Source organism: Microtus pennsylvanicus, chromosome 22 (genome assembly GCF_037038515.1).
Source record: "Microtus pennsylvanicus isolate mMicPen1 chromosome 22, mMicPen1.hap1, whole genome shotgun sequence".
In the NCBI taxonomy this organism is placed as follows: Eukaryota; Metazoa; Chordata; class Mammalia; order Rodentia; family Cricetidae; genus Microtus; species Microtus pennsylvanicus.
The window spans coordinates 19,852,634-19,873,317 of record NC_134600.1 but is presented as its reverse complement, the minus strand read 5'-3'; the positions used below and the strand labels follow the sequence as shown (position 1 = coordinate 19,873,317).

Sequence of the window (20,684 nt, the reverse complement as noted above, 5' to 3'; positions counted from 1 at the left end):
CACTTGGGAGGCAGAGCAGATGGATCTCTGTAAATTTGAGGCAAGCCTGGTCTACAGAATGAGTTCCAGAACAGTCAGAGCTGTTACCCAGAGGAACCCTATCTTGAACACCCAAAATAAATAGATAAAGACAGACAGACAGATAAAGACATTTTAGTTTAGAGGTTTAGCTCAATGGCACAATGCCTGCCTATTGTAAGTGAATCCCTGGATTCAGTCCTGGATTTAGTCCTTAGCACTAAAGGAAAAAAGAAAGAAAGAGAGAGAGAGAGAGAGAGAGAGAGAGAGAGAGAGAGAGAGAGAGAGAGAGAGAGAGAAAACAAGAGAAAAAGGAAAACACCTTGGTAGAAAAATATTTATTTGTGTAAAAATCTACAATCTAAACAGCTTTTCACAACTATAAGCAGTGTTTACTTCTTGACTCCTATAAGAAACATCTTTAAGTTGTCTTCTAGAAAAAGGCAAAATAAAGACATGCTTAAACAGTGACCCTAAACGCAATGGAAACATTCCCAAATTGATCAACACATACATATACCAACTACCTAGCCAGCACTTTTTCTGATATAGCAGAGGCTGCAAATTCAGACCAGACAGGAGCCACAGAAATAACACAAAGAAGCAGCATGGCAGAAGCTGCACCCTGGGAGAGTGGAGAGCGCATGGCCCTTCCCAGTTAAACTGCCACCACCGGGTACTGCAAATTGATGCCACCCAAAGACACCGGCTCCAAGGGAGCTGGAGTTTCTGATGTTTAAACACATGCAGACATCTGGACTCAGGTAATATTTTCTGATTCTTTCTGGAATAAGGCTTCCATTTATTTATTTGGATTTTTCGAGACAGGGTTTCTCCGTAGCTTTTGGTTCCTGTCCTGGAACTAGCTCTTGTAGACCAGGCTGGCCTCGAACTCACAAAGATCTTCCTGCCTCTGCCTCCCGGGTGCTGGGATTAAAGGCATGCGCCACCACCACCCGGCTTTCCATTTATTTTTTAATACCACCAAATAAACAATCTCCATAGGCAAGTCCATGACCTGAAGTCCACAGTCAGTACATGCTTTCTGAATTCATTCAGCAGCAGAGGCAGGTCTTTCTACCAATTGCTTACCTCTTTAATTGTAGAGAATCTAGGATGGTGTGGGATATCAGTGCAACTGAAGAAGAATTCATCTCAAAATTACAGAAAGGATGGCCCCTTGTTGGAAAGCGCATTTCTAAGCACACTGATTAGTATAAAAATTGATATGTCTGTGTGCACTGGCTGGTCCAAGGAGGCATGAGTCTGAAGGAGCTGGGTAAAGGCAGCACAATTTTAAAGTCAGTGTCCAGACTCCAGAGCAATGAAATAATCCACGTGCTGAAACTTGAGGACTTCGTTGCCCCAACTCATCCAGCCTGGCTGTAAATTCCGAGCAAACAGTTCCAAACACTGCCCGCCTGGCTTGATGTAGTCTTTCAGTACTTCTGTACAAAAAGAAAAGAAAAAATCAGCAGTAAGGAAGAAATCAGTTTACTTTTTAAAAGCAGAGAAGAAATAGAAGAGGCAGATCTTTCAGCTTTTAAGACGGACAGCAAATTAGAGTCGAGCATGGCACGGTCGGCTCTGGCATTCTTGTCAGGAATGCAAAGGGGGAAGCACCTGCAGGCTTGGGAGCAGCACCACTGTGACCGCACTAGTTCTGATTCACTGCAATGCATTTACAGACAAGAAGCGAGGCGTTCATGTCCACACACATCTTTCCAGTTTTCCAATAATGCTCACACCTCTCCTGAGAAATAATTTACTTTATTGTTTAATCCATGAATTCAAAAAACTGTACAAACAATATAAAGACAGCCTGCTTGAAACTGAAGATGAACTATAAGTCTAGCTTTAGTACATACTTTAGTGAAATAATTAAGAAAAGAGTTGTAAGCCAGGCGGTGGTGGCGCACGGGAGGCAGAGGCAGGCAGATCTCTGTGAGTTTGAGGCCAGCCTGGTCTACAAGAGCTAGTTCCAGGACAGGAACCAAAAGCTATGGAGAAACCCTGTCTCGAAAATTAAAAAAAAAAAAAAAAGAGTTGTATACAGACAAATGTATTTAACCGTCATAACAACATCCCATGACTGGAACTTGCATGTCATAAGATTACTCCCACACTAGAGTTCTTTGCCTAAATTTCACCATGCTATTTCCAGTTAAGGAGCCCTTATTTATATATTCAAGCTACAACACTGAAAATCATCTTTTTTGAAGAGAAGACACTTCATTTAGATTAGTTAAGTAAATGTGGTCTGCACTGCCTGAGAGAAAGGAAAACCACGTCAACTTGTTTTTAAAAAGCGCTCATTCCCTTCGAGGACAAAAGAATCATTCTAACCCTGATTGGGTTCTGGTTGCTCTATTAACCACATAACAGGAATGGGTATAAAAGTAGTTCCAAGAAGAAAGTACTTTAGCAAGCAGAATACAGTGGACAGTTGCCATGTTAGATTGGCCTTAGAAGAATGACAAACAAGGCTTCTTCAGGATTGTTTGGTTTTCCTTGGAAATAAGGATCCAGCCCAGGGCCTGTACATGCTAGGCAGGGACTCCATTTCTGAGCTACACCTCCATTCTCAGACTTCCTTGGGAATAACTGAAGGTTTAAGGGATAACAATTGTAAAGTTAGAAACACAATACAGCAGGGTGGATCTGGGAGGAGCTGGGGGAGAGGAAGTGAAAATGGTCAAAACATATTATATGAAACTCTCAAATAACAAAGCTATTACATTATTTTTAAAAACATTTTGAGTTTCAGATTGTTCTTTGTCCAAGAATAATATTCTTACTTACCAAAAATCAAAGAGAAATTAAAAGCTGTTATTGGCCGGGCGGTGGTGGCGCACGCCTTTAATCCCTGCACTCGGGAGGCAGAGGCAGGCGGATCTCTGGGAGTTCGAGGCCAGCCTGGTCTACAAGAGCGAGTTCCGGGACGGGCACCAAAGCTACAGAGAAACCCTGTCTCAAAAAACCAAAAAAAAAAAAGCTGTTATTGCCTGCAATTGACTAACTCAAATTTAGGCTTTGGGAAGATTCTAGATGTTGACATAAAAGACTGTATTCATTTCAAAAGTATGGAACTAAACACAGGGCAACTGAAAAGAGAAAACTTTCCCCGAGACATAACAGAAAATCCTAACTCCCCTTCTGTTTTCTAGAAGTTGGCATGGGCTAAGCTATAGTGCTAAGACTGTGCTAACCACCCCTCCCATGTGTTTTCTAGAAGTTAACATAAGCTCAGGTGCAGTGGTTTTACTTAGGTTCTGCAGTCTTTCAGCCATTAGCAGCCCTTGCTGCACCTGTGAGAATGAGAGGGTTTCTGTCTCTTGCCCGTTCCTGGGACTCTTTTCCTCCTGCTGGGTTTTAAGTCCAACTTCGATGCGAGTATTTTTGCTTTGCATTGTTGTATTTTATTTTGTCGTGTTTTGCTGTTATCTGCAGGAGCTCTATTTTTTTCTGATGAGAAATTGATGAGGAGTGGATCTGGAGGGGAGACGAGGAAGTGAGGAACTGGAAGTAGTTGAGGGAGGGGAATTATGATTGAGCTGTATTGTATGAGAAGGGAATCTATTTTCAATAAAAGGGGGGAAACACTTGCTGCTCTTATAGAGGAGCAGGATTTGATTCCCAGCACCCACATGGTGGTCCAGAAGCATCTATAATTCTAGTTCTAGAGGATCCAATGTCCTTTTCTGACCTTTGCAGGCATCTGGGATGCATATGGTATACAGACAAACATGCAAACCAAACACCCACACATGTAAAATTTTTTTTTTAATTTAAAAGATATATCTTGAGGTTTTGGAGCAAGAGAGAACAGTTCATGTTTTGAGTGTACATAAAGCAGTTTCATCAGATTCACAGGACAACGTTCTAAGTGTATGTAGATACACATATCCTGCCAACCCCAGAGTTAGGATTTCACTGTAAAATTTACCACCAGAATCCTTAAGGTTTTGACTTGTACCTCTCTATAGCTAAGATGCATGCGCTAACCTAATATGAACTCAAAACAAGGCACCACATATATTTCATGTATGTGATGACAATGTAAAAGGCTTGGAAATTAGCTATATTGGGTCCTTCAGATTTTCCCCACAAGTACAACTTTGAGTTGAAATGTTTTCAATTTTAAATGTGCTTTGGCCCTGTCTCGAAAAACCACACACACACACACACACACACACACACACACACACACACACACAAAAGAGTGTTTGCGCTGCTCTCTACTGGCAGTACATGAGAACTGCACTTTATAGACTATTCAGGGCAAGACTGATTTTAATCCACAGTCTTTAAATCTTTTCTCTTCAGCATAATCTTTACATGTAGTTTTATTCTATTGAAAAGAAATGGCAAATAAATTAAAATTATTCCAGAATAAAAGGCTTGGGATATTAGATATTTTTTGTAATTTTTTTAAATTTTATGATTTATTTATCTTTATTTTATGTGAATTGGTGTGAAGGTGTCAGATATCCTGGAACTAGATTTTCAGACAGTTGTGAACTGCCATGTGGGTGCTGGGAATTGACCCCGGGTCCTCTGGAAGAGCAGTCAGTGCTTTTAACCGCTGAGCCATTTCTCCACCCTGTAAATTTTTTTTTTATAACTATAAACCCTCAAACAAAAGACTTATAAATTAAGCTTTGGTACATACCAAATGATAAACAAAATTCAAGTATACGAATTAGATTTCATTAAAGTACAACTGGTATTAAATAATTTTTTTCAAGAAACAATAGAGTTCACTTTCATCCAGGTCACAAACTAATGCATTGGCATTTATAGAGTGTCAGGTATGAGATTTCAGAGTATCCTTCTAAGCCAAAGAATAGTCAAACACATCTGAGTATTTCTCAAATTAAAGGTACCTTAAGGACTCCTTTGCAAAGTTATTTGAGGCAAGAGTTCACTATCTTCTGTTGGTTGTGTATCTGTGTTTTCAGGTGTGCTATAAGCACCGAGCATCTGAATTCCAGAGTGCACTTGCCAAGGTCAGAGTAGATGTCCTCCTTCAGGGCTCCCTGCCTTACTCCTTGGGGCAGGTTCTCATTGAACTGGAAGCACAACCTCTGGCTAGACTGGCTGGCCAGGGAGCTCTCTGTGAAGAAGCGCCTGTCTCAGCCCCAGTGATGGGGCTTTAGGCACACAAACACAGCCACACCCGCCTTTTTACATGAATACTGAGGACTTGAATTCATTCTTCCTGAGCAAGCACTCTTACCCACTGCGCCATCTCCCCAGCTTTCTTATATTCTCATTTCCAGGCTCACAAACTACATTCTGCAAAAGTAAAACTGATAATCGGCCCATAGATTTTGAGTAGTAATGATCAAAATAGTAAAATATCTTCCTGAAGAAATTTTCAAAAAATAAACTTGGAATATCAAAGTCAGGCTCTCAAGAACTTCCATGAGCAAGTCTTTAAACTCTCACTTGAAAAACAACGAGCATTTATTGCCTTTTAAATACACCGTAAACAATGCAATCACTCCTTACCACTCTGTGGTATTAGACATCATTACTCACTCTGGGAATGAGGGTGGCAAGGAAAGGACTGAGGTAACCTTCCAGAACAGCAGAGCCAGGTCTCACACGCACATGAGCCAATGCCCATGGCTAACACTGGTCCTTGCTGCTCGGTTACACTGAACGAGGAGCACCATGCTCAGCACTCCAGCTTGAGGGAACAACAGCCTCAGCAGCTTCCTTCCCCTGTTGCAATGGTAGCCTGCCTTCTGGAGATAGAAAATCACCATGTTCGGGGGATCCTAGACATCTCTTTTATTATGCTGGGTCTGAATCCTAAACCTGAGGGCAAATAAGGCCACTCACTGAACTACATCCTCTGAACCCCAACAGCCTTCATCAGCCCAGGCTACTACTGGAGGGACAAGGACAGTAAAGAAACCCTGGGAGATGATGCTGAAGGACAGCTGAGGTAATACACACCAACATGGGCTCTATTTCATACATTCTATGAGAAGGTTTCTACACACTTCAGAATATTAAACATCCCACTCACAAACCTACAGACCATTCCAATACGAAATTCAATATCCGGCTGGGAATATTTTCCAAGTCCTCACAGCCGGGTTTCACAGACACATACCAGCAAGGGGCGGCTTGTGTGAATGAAGAAGGCAGGGCACACTGACAATCAGTTTCCGATCTGGAACCGGGGGCACTTTCACATCCGGGCTCCTCATTGAAACAGAACAAGATGACAAGCTATTACTTTAAGGATCATTTTTAATTATATGCTACAGTTGCATAATTTTCCTCGCTTAAATAGTAATTAATTCTATTAATAAATGAATTTAAAGATAGAATCAATGAGGAAAATCAATGTAAATATTCAAACATCTTTAGAATGTCATTTTTCATATTAACTACTATACTCTGCATAAAACACAAGTTAACAGAAATTTGTATTTTTTATATAACTTATACTTTTCATCTCTAGGCCATTTTTAAGATTTCAAAAGTATAAAAATTAAGAAAATCAGTGATCACCGTATTAAAAGTCTGTATTTATATAATTTTGAAAAATCACTTAGCTTACCTTAACACTAAAGCAGTTTTTTCTCGAAATCTCCCCAGTATAAGACACTCATAAGGTTTTTTGTGTGGAGAATCCAATGGGAACACGAACTCCCCTGAACGGGTGATCTGAAAGGAAGGAACCAAGGAACACCATTTTTTTTTTACTGTCACTATACAGTTTCCAGCAAAAAAGAAGTTATTAATCTTCCTGTATAATCCAATAAAAAAATAGTATGAGCCACGAGTGTGAGTCATATATATAATTTTAAATTCTCTAGTATTAACATTGGAAAGAGGTAAAAAAAAAAGAATGCAAGGTAATTAATTTTAATTGCATTCAATCTAGCATGTCTGAAACAGTATTTCCACAGGCAACCAATTGTAAAGGGTATCATAAGATATGACATTTTTCCTCCACTGTGGGTCTTTCATGCCAACAGACATTTACCACTCGACAGTACCTCTCCACTTAAAGGGCACAAGTCAAGTGCTAGAGAGCTGCATGGCACGGTGGCTATCACACTGGACATGCGCAGTGTCCATACCACAGTGGAAATGTAGCTATAAGGAATGTTTAAAAACTCACATACCATGGGTATTTTAAATATATTGTACTATCATCTCACATAAACAGTCTCTACTTTTTATGATCACTTGTTCCTAGAAACAAGGCCATTGGGAATTCAGTCATTAATTCACTCAAATAACATTCACCTGACTAAGTAGTTAAAATAAAGCCTTCTATACTCAAGATGGCAGAATGTCAAGAGCCACAGTTTAGTAGGGAAGAAAGGGGGGCAGGTGATGATGGAGAAAAGACCTGGTGCTGAGACTGGCTCTTGGCACTATAAATTCCAGGTTAGCAACTTACTATCTCCAAAATAAAATAAAACAGACTGACAGGAAAGAAGGGAGTTCAACATGGTTCAACATCATCCTCAGCTACATAGCAAATTCAAGGCTGTATAGATTACAGGAAACCCTGTCTCAAGGGGGAAACAAACAAACAAAAAACCAGAGAACAAAAGGATCCCAAATCTTCACATAACTCTCCAGTAATCTTGTTCTCTGCTCTCAGCCAAACACACAGAGGGAAGAGGAGGGGCACGCAAAGGCAATGGAGCTGTTGATGAATGGAGAAGACAGTGGAGGTAAGACAGTCCCCGAATTCTTGCTAATTCATTAAGACATCACATGGGTGCACACATATGCATTCAATGCACACCAATTTTTTTTTTTAATAAACTAGAGCTTTTTATAACTTTATTCTGATCTCTCCTTGATTTCCCCAAACCAGCCACTTGGGGCCCTACTTCAAAGACACAGGATAAAGAAACAAACATCTTGAGAATAGGAAGATTCTCCCAGGCACAAAGCATAAAAAGCTCTCATCAGAGCCTGATGAAGACACTAGTGATGCGGACGCAGTGAGGACAGTCAGTGTCTTCCCATGAGCAGTATGTGACGCTGTGTTAACAAACGAGCTAGTTTCTGAACTCACTTTTACCCAGTACCATTCCGCAATGACTTCCACAGACCACGAAGGATAAAGTTCCTCTTTCACAAAACACAGGTGCTTCTGCCTGTTGGTCACCCAAGTGACAACAAGACAGTCAGCAGCAGCCAGCTTAGGAACAGGCATGTGCTTTATCTGCTGTGGTGATAAACAACTGTACCTAAAAATGAGAAGGAAACACATAAGAAAATTAACTTCAAGAAAGAAATAAAAGCAGAGAAAAGAGCTGTAGGGCACCAACCCCACTAATACACAGCTCCAGGGTCCCTTGCACGTGGTAACTATGGAGTCACACTGACACCTGGTGGACCCACTGGCACTTACACATGCCCTGAGTTTTCCATTTTACTAGTTTTAAATTGCCAGGCTGTTTGTTTTTGTTTTTTAAATTACTTTCAAATGACTTACATTTTGGTAATTTTCCCACAGGTAATATGCTTTTCCTCCCAGTCAGACTTACACAAATATTGTCTGGATTCCATCATGATGTGTTTCACAGGAGCCCCATCAGAGAGAGCCTCGCAACTAGTGACCCGAATGGAGACACGTCTTGGTACAAAGAAGCACTGGTTTTGAGCCCAGTGATACAGAAGCCAGCCGCCTTCAGTGAGGGGCGGTACCCACTGTAAGCCTCAGTCTTGCACACACTGCTGACCCCTAGATCTCCTATCACCTTGCCCGACCTCACCTTCCCAGTGTAGCTTCAAGCCTGCCTACCACCCTGCCCCTGCTGTCCCATTTTCTCTCCCTCTGCATGCACTCATTTTAAAGGCCCACTGTCTTATACCTCCTGACCATTAACAGTACAAAGTCAACTAGTTTTGCCAGAAAGTTACTTCTTCTACAAATATCCAAAGAAATACAAGTCTTTCGCCAGCATTCCATAGACAACTGGAGATAATATGTTGGTATTCTAGACTCCATCAACTTTTGCAAAACCTCCCTTCTCTAGCCCCAGTCACACTAGCCCCAAACCTCCCTCAATGAACACATTTTGTCCTCACTCTCGCTATTCAGTGTGCTGAAGCTCTGAGATCCCTCTGTCTCAACAAGGAAAGTCTTGACACTACCCTGGGCAACTTCAAATCACAAGCCATGTAATGTGTACACAAATGTTAATTCATCTATTCAAATAATATATGCACTCACCCTCCAGTAACCCATTCCAGTGACATAACTAGGCCTTGTCATTGTGCACACATGTGGATGTATGCATGCGCATATACACGCACACAAGAGGGATGGACCTAGGGCCCTGTGCATGCAAAGCACACACTCCATCACTGAAGCGTGACCACATGCACACACAGCCAATGCCACAATGCAGTTCAACTTCTCCATACACGTAAATGAGGTGAAGAAACACATGGGGCAAAAGAATTAGACCACTGAAGGGCTCAGTCTATTCTCAGGTTCTCAAACCAGTCATGGATTCTTTCATTTACCCATGGTTACCTCTTCTCAGGTCCCTTGTCCATTATTTCCATTGGCATATGAATTTATCTCATACTCAGTTAAAATAAACCACCAAGCCTCTTCAGCTACCACACTATCTCCTCCCTCCTTTATACACTTTACTTATCTACTTCAACACACCTTCTCTTTAAGGAAACGTATGACAGCATCTATGAAGTTTATCCTTCCAACTCTGACTTTTCACTCCTACATTCCAACATCCTGCAATATTCATTATTGTTCCCTTGTTTCTGCATTGTCATCCTCCCTGGTAGTTCATCATCATACTTGGATTATGCTATTTGAAAAGAAGAGGAGAGAATGAAGACAGGAAATGAAAGAGATGGAGAGAGAAGGAAAAAGGGAGGACATATGAGGCTTTTTCGTAACATTAATTATGTGTTTTTTTATTGGCATGTGTCTGTTTTAGGGTATGTAGGGGTCAGAGAATAACTTGAGGGGATCAGTTCTTTCCTTGCATCATGTGAATTCCAGGGACTAAACTCAGGTCATCAGGCTTGGCAGCAAGTGCATTTTCCCAGTGAGCCACCTTGCAGGCCCAAGTATTATTTTAGCCTGGAATGTCTCCATAGGCTATTGCGTTGTGTGTTCAGTGTGGATTGTGGTGCCTGAGGGGTGCAGACTGCTGGCTGAAGTAGATCCCTGGGAGGGGTGGGGATCTTTGAAGGTCACGCCCAGTGCTGGTTGCCATCCAGGGCACTCTACTTCCTGTCTGCTGCTATGTGCTCCTGCATCTGACTGGGGCCATGCCTTTCCTAATGTGATGGACCGAGATTTCTAAAAGCATGAGCCCAAAACCCCTTTCCTTCCTTAAGCTGCTCCTGCTGGGGATGTCAGCTTCCTCCCATCACTAACTATTCTAGGGCTGCCATGGACTTAAGTCTCCCTACGTCCTCTCCTTTGCTTCATTCCTCTGTCAATGCCAAAGACACTTCTACAACTCTACTCACTCAGACAAAAATAAGGAGTCTCCCAAGGGGCAGGCACAGGCATCCTGTTCTGATGGAAAGCAACATCGCATTAGAGGGGTCAAGAATGCTGCCAAACTTTCCTTCGGCAGATAAACTTGGTGAAGGAACTGAAGATAAACAGGTAACAGAATCAGATGGCAAGCACCCTGGGCTCCTGCATCCACACCATCCCATTCCCAGAACACAAGGTTTCCCATTCTCATAGGGATGCTTTTCAGAGACTATTTTGTCATGGTAGAAAATGTACTAGGTCAAAACCCTGCAGTGACATGTTTTCAATAGCTGCAGATAGACTGTCTTAACTAACCTGGAGTGTTTGGAAGTGAGGAAACAGTCACACTCCTTCTGGTACCTCTAAACTCACAGAAATCACTGAGCAAATTCCAAACGATGCATCCTATGCTTTACAATGATAACTAGTCAAAGCACCTACTTCTCATACATCTTTTTAATTAGAATACAAACAGTCATTCTTATACAACTTTCACACATCCTAAGTCTTACTTGACCCTCCTTCTGTACTCTTCTCTCTCATCTCCTTGCCCCTACTCGTACCCTCCACCCCAATGTTCCCTTTTGAACACCCCTAGAGTTCAACTTCCATATCATATATGTTCTATTACCTTCCCCACTCTTCTCCCTTGAAGTGTCTTATTGATAGAGGAAGGTCATTGGCTAATAAAGGAACTGCCTTGGCCCATTTTATTGGTTAGAGTATAGGTAGGTGGAGTAAACAGAACAGAACACTGGGAGGAAGAGGAAGTGAGCTCAGACTCCACAGCTCTTCTCTCGGGAGCAGACACCTCAGAGAGACGCCATGCCCCAGCTCCGACCCAGGATGGACTTAGGCTAGAATCTTCCCGGTAAGACCGGTGCTCACAGATTATTAGAGATGGGTTGATCGGGATATCAGAATTAGCCAGTAAGGGCTAGAACTAAAGGGCCAAGCAGTGATTAAATGAATACAATTTGTGTGTTGTTATTTTGGGGCATAAGCTAGCCGAGCAGGTGGCTGGGGTGTTGGGGACGCAGCCCCGCCGCCGCTCCTTATTACTACATCTAGTGACCTTGTTTCATGTCAAAAGAAAAAAATTCTCGTTTTTTCTAAGGCAGGGTCTCACTGTGTAGCCCTGGCTAGCCTGGAACTTGCTCTTAGACTAGTCTGGCCTCAAAGTCATAGATATCAGTCTACTTCTGCCTCCCAACTGCTAGGATTAAAAATATGCACCACCATGCCTAGCCCAACAAAAGACTTTCTAAATATGACATTAAAAGCATAAGCAACATTTAAAAATGAACATACTGGTGGGCAATGGTGGTATACACCTTTAGTCCCAGCACCGGGAGGCAGAAGCAGGAGGATCTCTGTGAATACGAGACCAGCCTAGTCTACAGAATGTGTTCAGGACAGCCAAGGCTACTCAGAGAAACCCTGTCTCCCTGTCTCCAAAAACAAAAAACAAAACAAACAAACAAAAAACAAATCAAACTTCATGCTTTACATAATGCTGAAGAAAGCAAACAAAAAAAGGTAGGAGAAAATATTTGCTAATCATGTAAGAATACTAGATAAGAATCTAGCATCCAAATTATAGAAAGATCTCTTACAAACAAACAATTTTAAAGATGCAACCCTAAAATGTACATAGAAGCTTTTCTACAGAACATAAAGAACTGATAAGAACGTGAAACCGTCAGGTATGATTGGTCTTTAGAGAAACGCAGATCAAAACCATAAGATACTGCTTCATAGTAACACAGTTATAATTTGAATTATAAATAACAAGTATTGGTAAAGACATGAGGAGATGCCATTCTTGGTAGAGATGTAGAGTGATGTAGCAACTACAGAAAATGGTTTGGTGGGGCCCGAGAGTATTAAAGATGGACTCATCACAAGGCACAGCAACGTTAGACTCAGGTAAATGTCTAAGAGCATGGAAATGTATTCCCAGAGCTAGTCAAACTACAGAGTTTGAAGGCACAGTCTTCACAACTAACCCCACTTTTAAAACCAACCATCATTCTCTAAAATCACCTCAGACTCAACAGTCTGTCAGAGAATTTCACAAACTTACTAATGCTCTTGCAGGCAGTTGTGAGGAGCCACACATCTCAGTACAGGCCAGATCTACAGTCAGTGTGCTACAGAGGCCATCTGGGACAACGGGTGAATCAGAATAAATTCACGTATGACACTAATGTGTCCATAGGAGTTTTATGTTAATGTTAGCTATCTACTCCATACCTAATGTGTCCATAGGAGTTTTATATTAACGTTAGCTATCTACTCGATACCTAATGTGTCCATAGGAGTTTTATATTAACGTTAGCTATCTACTTGATACCTAATGTGTCCATAAGAGTTTTATATTAACGTTAGCTATCTACTCGGTATCTAATGTGTCCATAGGGGATTTATATTAAAGTTAGCTGTCTACTTGATATCTAATGTGTCCACAGGAGTTTTATATTAATGTTAGCTGTCTACACGATATCTAATATGTCCACAGGAGTTTTTTTTATATTAACGTTAGCTGTCTACACGATAACTGCATTGTGGTCATATAACAACACCTCTGCTTTTTTTTTTTCAAATATACTTCAAATTTTAAGAGTAACTGTCTCTTATTTCATTCTCAAATGGTTCAAAAAAACATATAGACACATATAGAGATACAGATATACTTACAAACATAGATATCTATACACTCCAGAATAGATACATGTATTCTTTGCACAACCTATACAACTTAAAAAGATAATTATCACACACCTTCTCGACAAAAATCAAAAGTAAGCTAAAGATAATTGCTGAGAGGAAGACCTTCAGTCTAAGTTTATAACAAAGCAGGAATGTGAGATCTGGGAAGCTGAAGGTGAGAAGAAGTGAAAGTATTCATCAGAAGTACAAGTTCATTCACAAGGCAGTTAGTAAGAGTAAACACCATTCCAGTAACTAGCTGCGCTTATCTTATGAGATGACATAAACTAAGTTATGATCAAATACATTGATGTGGGAGTGTCATATATCAATCTGTTGATTTCATTGGTTAAGCAATAAACAAACTGCTTGGGCTCATAGCTTAGAACATAGGTGGGTGGAGTAAACAGAACAGAATGCTGGGAGGAAGAGGAAGTGAGGTAAGACGCCTCAGACAGAGACTCCACAGCTCTCCTCTCAGGAGCAGACGCCTGAGAGAGACACCATGCCCCAGCTCCGACCCAGGATGGACTTAGGCTAGAATCTTCCCGGTAAGACCAGTGCTCACAGATTATTAGAGATGGGTTGATCGGGATATCAGAATTAGCCAGTAAGGGCTAGAGCTAAAGGGCCAAGCAGTGATTAAAAGAATACAGTGTCCGTGTAATTATTTCGGGGCATAAGCTAGCCGAGCAGGCGGCTGGAGTGCTGGGGACGCAGCCCCGCCGTTCATATTACTACAATACATGACCTAGATGATTCACTCCTAGCACATTACTGCAAGTTTCTGAATGCGACAGGGAAGAAGGCAAAAGGATGGCGCTCAGTGCTGCTGAGGGAACCATGAATGGTTCAGGCCTCGGTCACAGCAGCAGACACTGTTCCACAGATAGAGGAGTTTCAGTTCAAGTATCTAGAATCAAGGAAAGTAATTCTTTGATGAATGTTTTATCAGAAGCTTCAGATAACTGCTCTCATGTTTACAGTATACCAAACTAGAATGCACAAAGGACTGTGGCTTCCAGAAAGCAACCTAACAAACACGTTGTCCCCACTTACCTGTTACTTCTTTTAACCGATTTGTTCTGCCATGGTGGATCAATCACAATTACATCAAACGTCTTACTACCTGAAATCAAAGACATATTTTCAAAAAACATCCTCTGTATGAGTTTCCGAACTAAACACTAGGTTTGAGGAGAAGCCATAGAGCCCACACTCTCATAATCAAGCTCTGAGCTAAATCCCCAGACCCTTCAGAGATAAAAACTGAACAAATAAAGTGCACACACATACACTAATGACTAAAAATAAAATTAAGACAAAAAAATTAAGGAGGGCCCAGCAAATGCTCTGCTGATCTGGGCTGGATCCCAAACCCACACGAGGGTAGAAGAGGAGAAGAGTCCCCAGAACTATCCTCTGACCTCCACACACGCCACAGACATACACAATGATCATAAGAAATTAATACATTTCTAAAGTAAAGTACTGTTTTTTGAACCAAGGACATTGGGCATGTTCAGCAAGCTGTGTAACTGAGCTATAGCTCCAGCCCAAGGAAGGTCTTTCATTATAAACGCAAACACAACGAAAGCGTTTATGGCTTTTATTCAGATACCGTAATTCTGGACCTTTGAGAGAAGAGCAATTGCAACTGTACACACTGACTTCTACAGAGTCATCTACGGAAGGTTACAGTTCACTAAGCAAGGTCCTAAGAACTTGAAAATCCCCTTAGAAGCCGGGCAGCCTCATTCATGGTCCTCCTGATCATTACTTTTTAAACTTTCTCTTTTTTAAACATTTTTATTTTGAAATTTCAGTTTTATAGGTGATGTGGTAACCGTAAGAAAACTTCTCCAGTTATCAAAAAATTCTTAAGACTTTTCCTTTCTTATCCATACCAAAATCAGAATCACATATTGCTTTTAGTTACCCCATCTCCTATTTCAGATTATTTCAGATGTCCCTAACTTGGGCTTGGTATTTCCTCATCACTAAATTTAGATCCTGTATTTCTGGCAAGGCTGTTACCAAAGTAAGTCTGCGGCACTATACCAGAGATGCAGGTGATTTAGGATGTCAAACTGGGGCACAGCATCACTTGCTAAAGTGCTATCTGCTGGGTCTGTCCAGCTTGTTTTGCTCATAAACAATTAGCTGTGACAGAATAGGTTAAAAGCATGAGGACACTCGCTCCCCATCTCACCCACTGCTTTGCCACTCAGTGGTTTGTCAAATGGAAATTTGCTGGATCCATTATTTCATTCATACTAGTGAATTGGAATTTATTCTAAGGAGGAGATATTCTTCCCCACCAATTACATAACATAGATATATTTGATAAATGTGCAAACTCATAGGTAATCTAAAGGATACAAATTAAAATGAGGATAGAGGGAAGCAGGTGGGCTGACTGCTGGTCTTCACCTGCCCCCCCAGTCTCATCCCCAGCTCTGGAGCAGACCACCTGCTGCAGACCCCCCTCCCTCACGGCCCTCATCTTCAGTGGATCACACAGATCTTCAACTCTCCTCCCCCCCACTCACTGCTTTATCCCATCCCCTTATTCCAGCAGGCATTCCCTGAGAACTCATGGACCAAGCAGGCCAGAAAGTCAGATCGGCCACCAGAGCAAGTGGATGAGCTTCAACTCTTCTCTCTCCCTCCTGTCCTCCACATCCAATCCCCCAGCCTCATCCCAGCTCTGCAGCAGACTACCTATTGTGGCCTGTCCCCCCTCTTTGCCACCATTCTCAGGGGACTAAGCAGAACCTGGGGAAATACCACACTTTCCTCTCTCCTGTGGACCTCCTCAGGACGCTCCAAGTCCACCCCGATTCCCAAGTGTCAGCTCCCAATATTGGATTCCTACCCATGCCAATTTGAGGGTCCAATCTGAGAAGAATTCCCTGCCAGGCAACACACAGGTACCATACTCTCTCAAAAAGGGGGGTGGGGGGGGACAGAAACCAAGGAACAATACATCCAACCCAACAAAAACAAGACCAAATATCAGCACGTAGAATTAGAATGTTCCCAACCCCTGATGCCTAGACACCAGTGTAAAAACACAATAACAGCCAGGACAGTATGTCTAGAGAGCCCAGCAACCCTAGCACAGAAGGCACTGAATCTTCCAACATTGATGAAGTACATGTAAAAGACATTAAAACAGCCAGGATGAAATGATAGAGGTCCTTAAAGAAAAACAAACAAATCCCTTAAAGAGTTCTATGAAATCACAAACAGTAGAAGGAAATGAATAAAACCATTCAAGACCTAACACTAAAGAAAGTCCCCTAGCCACAAACTAGTCAAAACACTAAATGTATAGAATAAAGAAGGGTATTAAATAAAAACTTCAAGGAAATAAGACCAAGTAACATATAAATGCAGACCTAATAGAATTATACCCACATTCTCATGGAGACTCTAAAAGCCAGTAGGGGCTGCACAGATGTTTTACAGACTCTAAGAGACCACACATGCCAGCCCCACACTACTATACACAGAAAAATTCTCAATAACATTAGCTGGACAAAGTAAGACATCTACTATAAAACCAAATTTAAGCAATATCTATCTACAAGTCTAGCCCTACAGAAGGCACTAGAAGGAAAAATCCAGCCTAAAGAGGTCCACCACACCAGAGAAAACACAAGAAATAAATAATCCCAAACCAGCAAATCAAAACAGAGAAAACACATACGCACCCTCACCACCACAACAAAATAACAAGAATCAACAAACACTGCTCACTGATATCCCTAATCGATGGTCTCGATTTCCACTAACAAGACACAGACTAACAGAATGGATGCAAAAGCAGGATCCACACTTCTACAACATCCAAGAAACACACCTGAACATCAAGAATAGACATCACCTCAAGTTAAAAGAATGGAAAGAGATATAGCCAAGCAAAGGACCCAAAAAGTAAGCAGACGTAGCCATTTTAATATCTGAGAAAATAGCCTTCAAACCAAAACTAATCAGAAGAGATCAAGGACATTACAAGGAAAAATTCACCAAGAGGACATTGCAGAGTAAAGATTAATGCACCTTATACCATGGCACCCGAGTTCTTAAAAGCCTAAATCACATACTGACCCTCACACATTTTTGTGGGTAACTTCAATACCCCCACTCTCACCAATAGACAGGTCACACAGACAAAAACTAAACAGAGAAATGCTGGAGCTAACTGGTGTCATAAACAAAACGGACCTACCTGATATTTACAGAATATTTCACCCAAACACCAAAGAATAATAACTTCATCTCAGCACTTCATGGAACATTCTCCAAAAATGACCACATACTCGGCCACAAAGCAAGTCTCAACAGATACAAGAAAACCAAAACAACACCATGCATCCTCAATTAAAACTAGGTATTTTTTTGTTTGGTTGTTTGGTTTGGTTTGGTTTTTCAAGTCAGGGTTTTTCTGTGTAGCAGTCCTAGCTGTCCTGGAACTGACTTTGTAGATCAGGTTGGCCTCAAACTCACTGAGATCTACATGTTCCTGCCTCCCAAAGTGCTGGGATTAAGGCATGCACCACCACTGCCTGTTAAATCTGGACAGCAATGACAGAAACAACACAAGGTTTACAGACTCATGGGAACTGGATTCACTAATGAATGAAAAAAAATGGCTCAAGATAGAAATAAGAAAGAAATTAAAGACTTTTTGGAACTGAAAGAAAATGAAACACAACATACCCAAACTATGGGACACAACAAAAGTAGTTAGTTCTAAGAGGCAAGTTTGTAATACCAAGTACCTACATTAAAAAACAATTGAAGATGTCTTATTGCAGCAATTTAATAGCATACCTGAAGGTTCAGAACAAAAAGGAGAAATCACACCCAAAATGAATAGATAGCAAGAAATAATCAAAGTCAAGGATGAAATCAATAAAATAAAACTACAAAAACCAATGGAACAAAAAGTTAGGTTTTTGAGAAAATCAATAAGATTGACAAACCTTATCTAAATTAACTAAAAGGTGGAAAGAGAATATCAAAATTAACAAAATTAGAAATAAAAAGAGGGACATAACAACAGACACTGAGAGAATCCAGAGAATCACAAGGACATGCTTTACAAACCTGTACTCCATCAAACTAGAAAATCTAAAAGAAATGGGTAATTTTCTCTATACCACTTACGAAAGTTAAATCAAAATCAGATAAACAATTTAATTAGACCTATAACCCATAGTGAAATAGAAGCAGTCGTTAAAAGTCTAGCAATCAAAAAGAAAGCCCAGGGTCTTTATTTTTTTGTTTTAACATAAAAAATCTACCAAACTTTCAAAGAAAAAGTTAATGTCAATATTCCTCAAATTATTCCACAAAATAAAAACATAAGGAAATCGCCCAATTTGTTTTATGAGGACACAGCTACCCCGATCCCTAAACCACACAAAGACACAACAAGAAAGAGGATTACAGACCAATTTTCCTTATGAATGTAGGTGCAAAAATTCTCAATAAAAATGCTTGCAAACTGAATCCAAAAACAAATTTAAAAGTAGGCTTCATCCCAGAGATGTAGGATGGTTCAACATATAAAAATCAGTAAATGAGCCAAGTGGTGGTGGCGCACGCCTTTAGTCCCAGCACTTGGAAGGAAGAGGCAGGCGGGTTTCTGTGAGTTTGAGGCCAGCCTGGTCTACAACAGCTAGCTCCAGGACAGACTCCAAAGTTACAGAGAAACCCTGTCTCAAAAATAAAACAAAACAAAACAAAAAATCAGTAAATGTATCTATCAAATAAACAAACTGAAAGACAAAACTACATGATCATCTCATTAGATATAGAAAAGACCTTTGGGGGCTGGAGAGATGGCTCAGTGGTTAAGAGCATTGCCTGCTCTTCCAAAGGTCCTGAGTTCAATTCCCAGCAACCACATGGTGGCTCACAACCACCTGTAAAGAGGTCTGGCGCCCTCTTCTGGCCTTCAGGCATACAGACAGAATATTGTATACATAATAAATAAATAAATATTTATTTAAAAAAAAGACCTTTGACAAAATCCAACGCTCTTCATGAAAAAAGTTCTGGAGAGATTAAGGAGATATACCTCAACCTAAAAAGGGTAGTTTACATCAAGTCCATAGCCAGCATCACCTTAAATGAAGAGAAACTCAAAGCGATTCCACTAAACTCAGTAAAAAGACAAGGTGGTCCAATCTATCACCATTCAATATAGTACTTGAAGTCCTACCTAGAGCAGTAAGGCAACTAACAAGGGGATAAAATTGGAAAGGAAGAAGTGAAGGTATCTTTATTTACAGATGACATAATAGTACACATAACTGGCCCTAAAAATTTTCTGGGAAACTCCTACAGCTAATAAACACTTTCAGCAAAGTAGCTAGATACGAAATTAACCGACAAAAATCAATAGCCTTTGTGTCTACAAATGACAAATGGACTGAGAAAGAAATCAGGGAAGCAACACTTTCCCTAATAGCCTCAAATAACATAAAGTATCTTGGGACAACTAACGAAGCAAGTGAAAGACTTGTACGATAAAAATTTTAAGACACTGTCAGGCTGGGCGGTGGTGGCGCACGCCTTTAATCCCAGCACTCCGGAGGCAGAGGCAGGCGGATCTTTGGGAGTTCGAGGCCAGCCTGGTCTACAAGAGCTAGTTCTGGGATTGTCACCAAAGCTACAGAGAAACCCTGTCTTGAAAAACCAAAAAAAAAAAAAAAGACACTGTCTGGCGGTGATGGCGCACGCCTTTAATCCCAGCACTTGGGAGGCGGAGGCAGGCGGAGCTCTGTGAGTTCGAGGCCAGCCTGTCGACAGAGTGAATTAATTCCAGGACTGGCTCCATAGCAACTGAGAAACCCTGTCTCGAAAAACCAAACCGAAACAAAACTTTTAAGACACTAAAGAAATAAAATGGTGAATGAATGTATTAGAAGATGGAAAGACCTGCCATGCTCATGGATCAGTAAGAATAACATAGTAAAAAGGCCCATCCTGTCAGGAACAATCCACAGATGCAATGCACTCCCCAGCACAGTTTCAACACATTTCTTCATGGATCTTGAAAGGACAATTTTCAGCTTCATATGAAAACACATACAAAATACACATACAAAAAATAGGTTAGTTAAAATAATCCTGGGTGGTAAAAGTGCTGGATGTATCACCATCCCTTATTTAAAACTGCACTACAGAGCTATAGCAATAAAACAGCAAGGAACCGAAATAAACACAAACATGTTGATAAGTGGAATCAAATTGAGGATCCAGACAAAAATTCACATACCTATGCACACCTGATCTTTGATAAAGAAACCAGAAATACATGGGGGGAGAGACAGGATCATCATCCAATAGTGGTGGTTAAACTGGATGATTGTATGTAGAGAATTCCAAATAAATCCATACTTATCACCCTGCACAAAAC

General features: G+C 40.9%; 1 protein-coding gene across 4 annotated transcripts in view; it reads right to left on the bottom strand.

Moving 5' to 3' along the window:
• Positions 1-818: 818 nt before the first annotated feature.
• The window catches only part of Mettl4 (methyltransferase 4, N6-adenosine), a 31,981-nt gene continuing 12,115 nt past the window's right edge, over positions 819-20,684 (bottom strand). For 2 of the 4 annotated variants that reach the window (XM_075956222.1, XM_075956224.1), the window contains exons 5-9: positions 14,306-14,375; positions 8,081-8,255; positions 6,599-6,705; positions 6,146-6,237; positions 819-1,466 (exon numbers count right to left, since the gene is read on the bottom strand). In XM_075956222.1, the coding sequence (XP_075812337.1) occupies positions 1,321-1,466; positions 6,146-6,237; positions 6,599-6,705; positions 8,081-8,255; positions 14,306-14,375 (590 nt within the window). In that variant the 3' untranslated portion in view covers positions 819-1,320. The remainder of the gene's footprint in view (positions 1,467-6,145; positions 6,238-6,598; positions 6,706-8,080; positions 8,256-14,305; positions 14,376-20,684) is intronic. The other 2 variants (XM_075956223.1, XM_075956221.1) reach the window with 2 other exon arrangements.